This window comes from Phaethon lepturus, unplaced genomic scaffold (genome assembly GCF_000687285.1).
Source record: "Phaethon lepturus isolate BGI_N335 unplaced genomic scaffold, ASM68728v1 scaffold17855, whole genome shotgun sequence".
Classification (NCBI taxonomy): Eukaryota; Metazoa; Chordata; class Aves; order Phaethontiformes; family Phaethontidae; genus Phaethon; species Phaethon lepturus.
Genome location: NW_010542824.1, coordinates 4,137 through 5,780, shown reverse-complemented (window position 1 = coordinate 5,780; position 1,644 = coordinate 4,137). Strand labels below are relative to the sequence as shown.

General features: G+C 40.7%; 1 protein-coding gene across 1 annotated transcript in view; it reads left to right on the top strand.

Moving 5' to 3' along the window:
- LOC104621632 (solute carrier organic anion transporter family member 1C1-like) overlaps positions 1–676 on the top strand; it is a 19,129-nt gene extending 18,453 nt beyond the window's left edge. The window contains exon 14 of the mRNA XM_010288164.1: positions 454–676. Within this exon, the coding sequence (XP_010286466.1) occupies positions 454–676 (223 nt within the window). The remainder of the gene's footprint in view (positions 1–453) is intronic.
- The last annotated feature ends 968 nt before the right edge of the window (positions 677–1,644 follow it).

Genomic DNA, 1,644 nt, shown 5'->3' with positions numbered 1-1,644 from the left:
CTCTTCCTCATCATGCATTTCTCTGCTTCCTAATGCATAAGACGCCTGACAAAATCCACTTGGAGAGGGGACCCAAATGACTGGTGGTGCATGGAGAGCTGTGGCCGGGAGTGCTGAGTGCTGCCGCTGAGGGGCTGGGGCAAGGCTGGGACAACAGGCAAAAAGCCCCAGCTGGTGCACCTCCTCCTGCCCCAGCCCTAAAATATAGTCTGCTGAACGGGAACACACTTCAGACAGGAGACATTTCTACTAGGAGTATATGACCTGATTAGAACCTGTCTGGGGCTAAATATCATGAGATTGATTGCTTTCTGTTACTTCTCAAAATATGGAGCAATACTTGGCTGAGAATATATGGTTTTGCCAAAGTGTATTTGATATCTTACTTGGTTCCACTCAGAACTGGAAAGCTTTATTAATATAAATATATTTTGTCACCTTTTTTTTTCCTAGAAATGTTTATCTTGGCCTCATTGCGGGACTACGGGCAGGATGCTGCCTCTTATACATAGTGCTCTCTGTTTTAATAATGAAACGCTTCAAACCAGGTGGCAAAGAGATGACGGATATTAAGAACACAGAAAGATCAACCAGTAAAGAACCAGCTACTGCCAACAAAAAAGAAATTCTTCCTGGAGCAAGAAACTCAGAGGAGAGTGAGGAAACTTGTATGTAAAAAAGAAACAAGGTCTTCTCACAACTTTGCCTGTGCTTCAGTTTTTCTAAGCACAACAGGAGTCTAATTACTGACTTCAACAGCTAGTTTACATTTTGGGGATTCAGAAAATATCTTTGAAACATTGGCTTTCAATTTCCTTTACCCTATCCTCTTCCTCTCCTCATCTGAAACAATAGGGGGAAAAGGTTTTCAAAATTTTGGGGAGCTCTCCCATCTTCTTGCTCTCAGTCCCTTTCTAGACCAACAGTAGGACTAGCCAAAATTTTTCAAGTGTCAAATATTTGATTACGATTGAAAAATTGGAAGAATTAATCCACAATAAGCTGCTTTTCCACTTTTCACTGACTTTATTTCAAGTCCTTTTGCCCTGTATTAAGTCCTCATTAAGCTCTCAATGGCCAATCAAGTTACACTTGCCCAGTTGCTCTAATGGCCTTTGCTGCATGGTTCATGACCAGAGCTCTTTGTTCCAGACTGGGTCCCATGGCCCATGCTCAGGTGAGAGCCCCAGGGCCATGAGAGAGCACTCCCTAAACAAGAACTGCACAACAACTCTGGGGTTTGGCTTGAACACCTTAATCAAAATGGATTGCAAACAAAAGAAAGTGGTGTATTAATTTTGCAGCACATCTTAGTGTTGAGTTTGAGGAAAATTACTCTGAACTGATGCAATAAAGTGATAGGTGTTTTAAGTTTCTTTGATTTTTTTTGTGTGCATGTGTGGACATTTTTATCCTAATGACCACTGCATTTATACTGCATGTATATAGATTTCCTTTCTTGTTTAAGGAACTTCCAGTAACCCTTGAAATACAGGGCTGAAAGCTTGCAAATTCACAGCTTTACACAGAGAGCCTAGTCCAGAGAAAATCTTTGATAAAGGATGCTTCCAACAGTTATTACTGGGGAAAAAAGTCTCTAAAAATATTTGATGTGTGACATTTCATAGAATCATAGAATAGTTT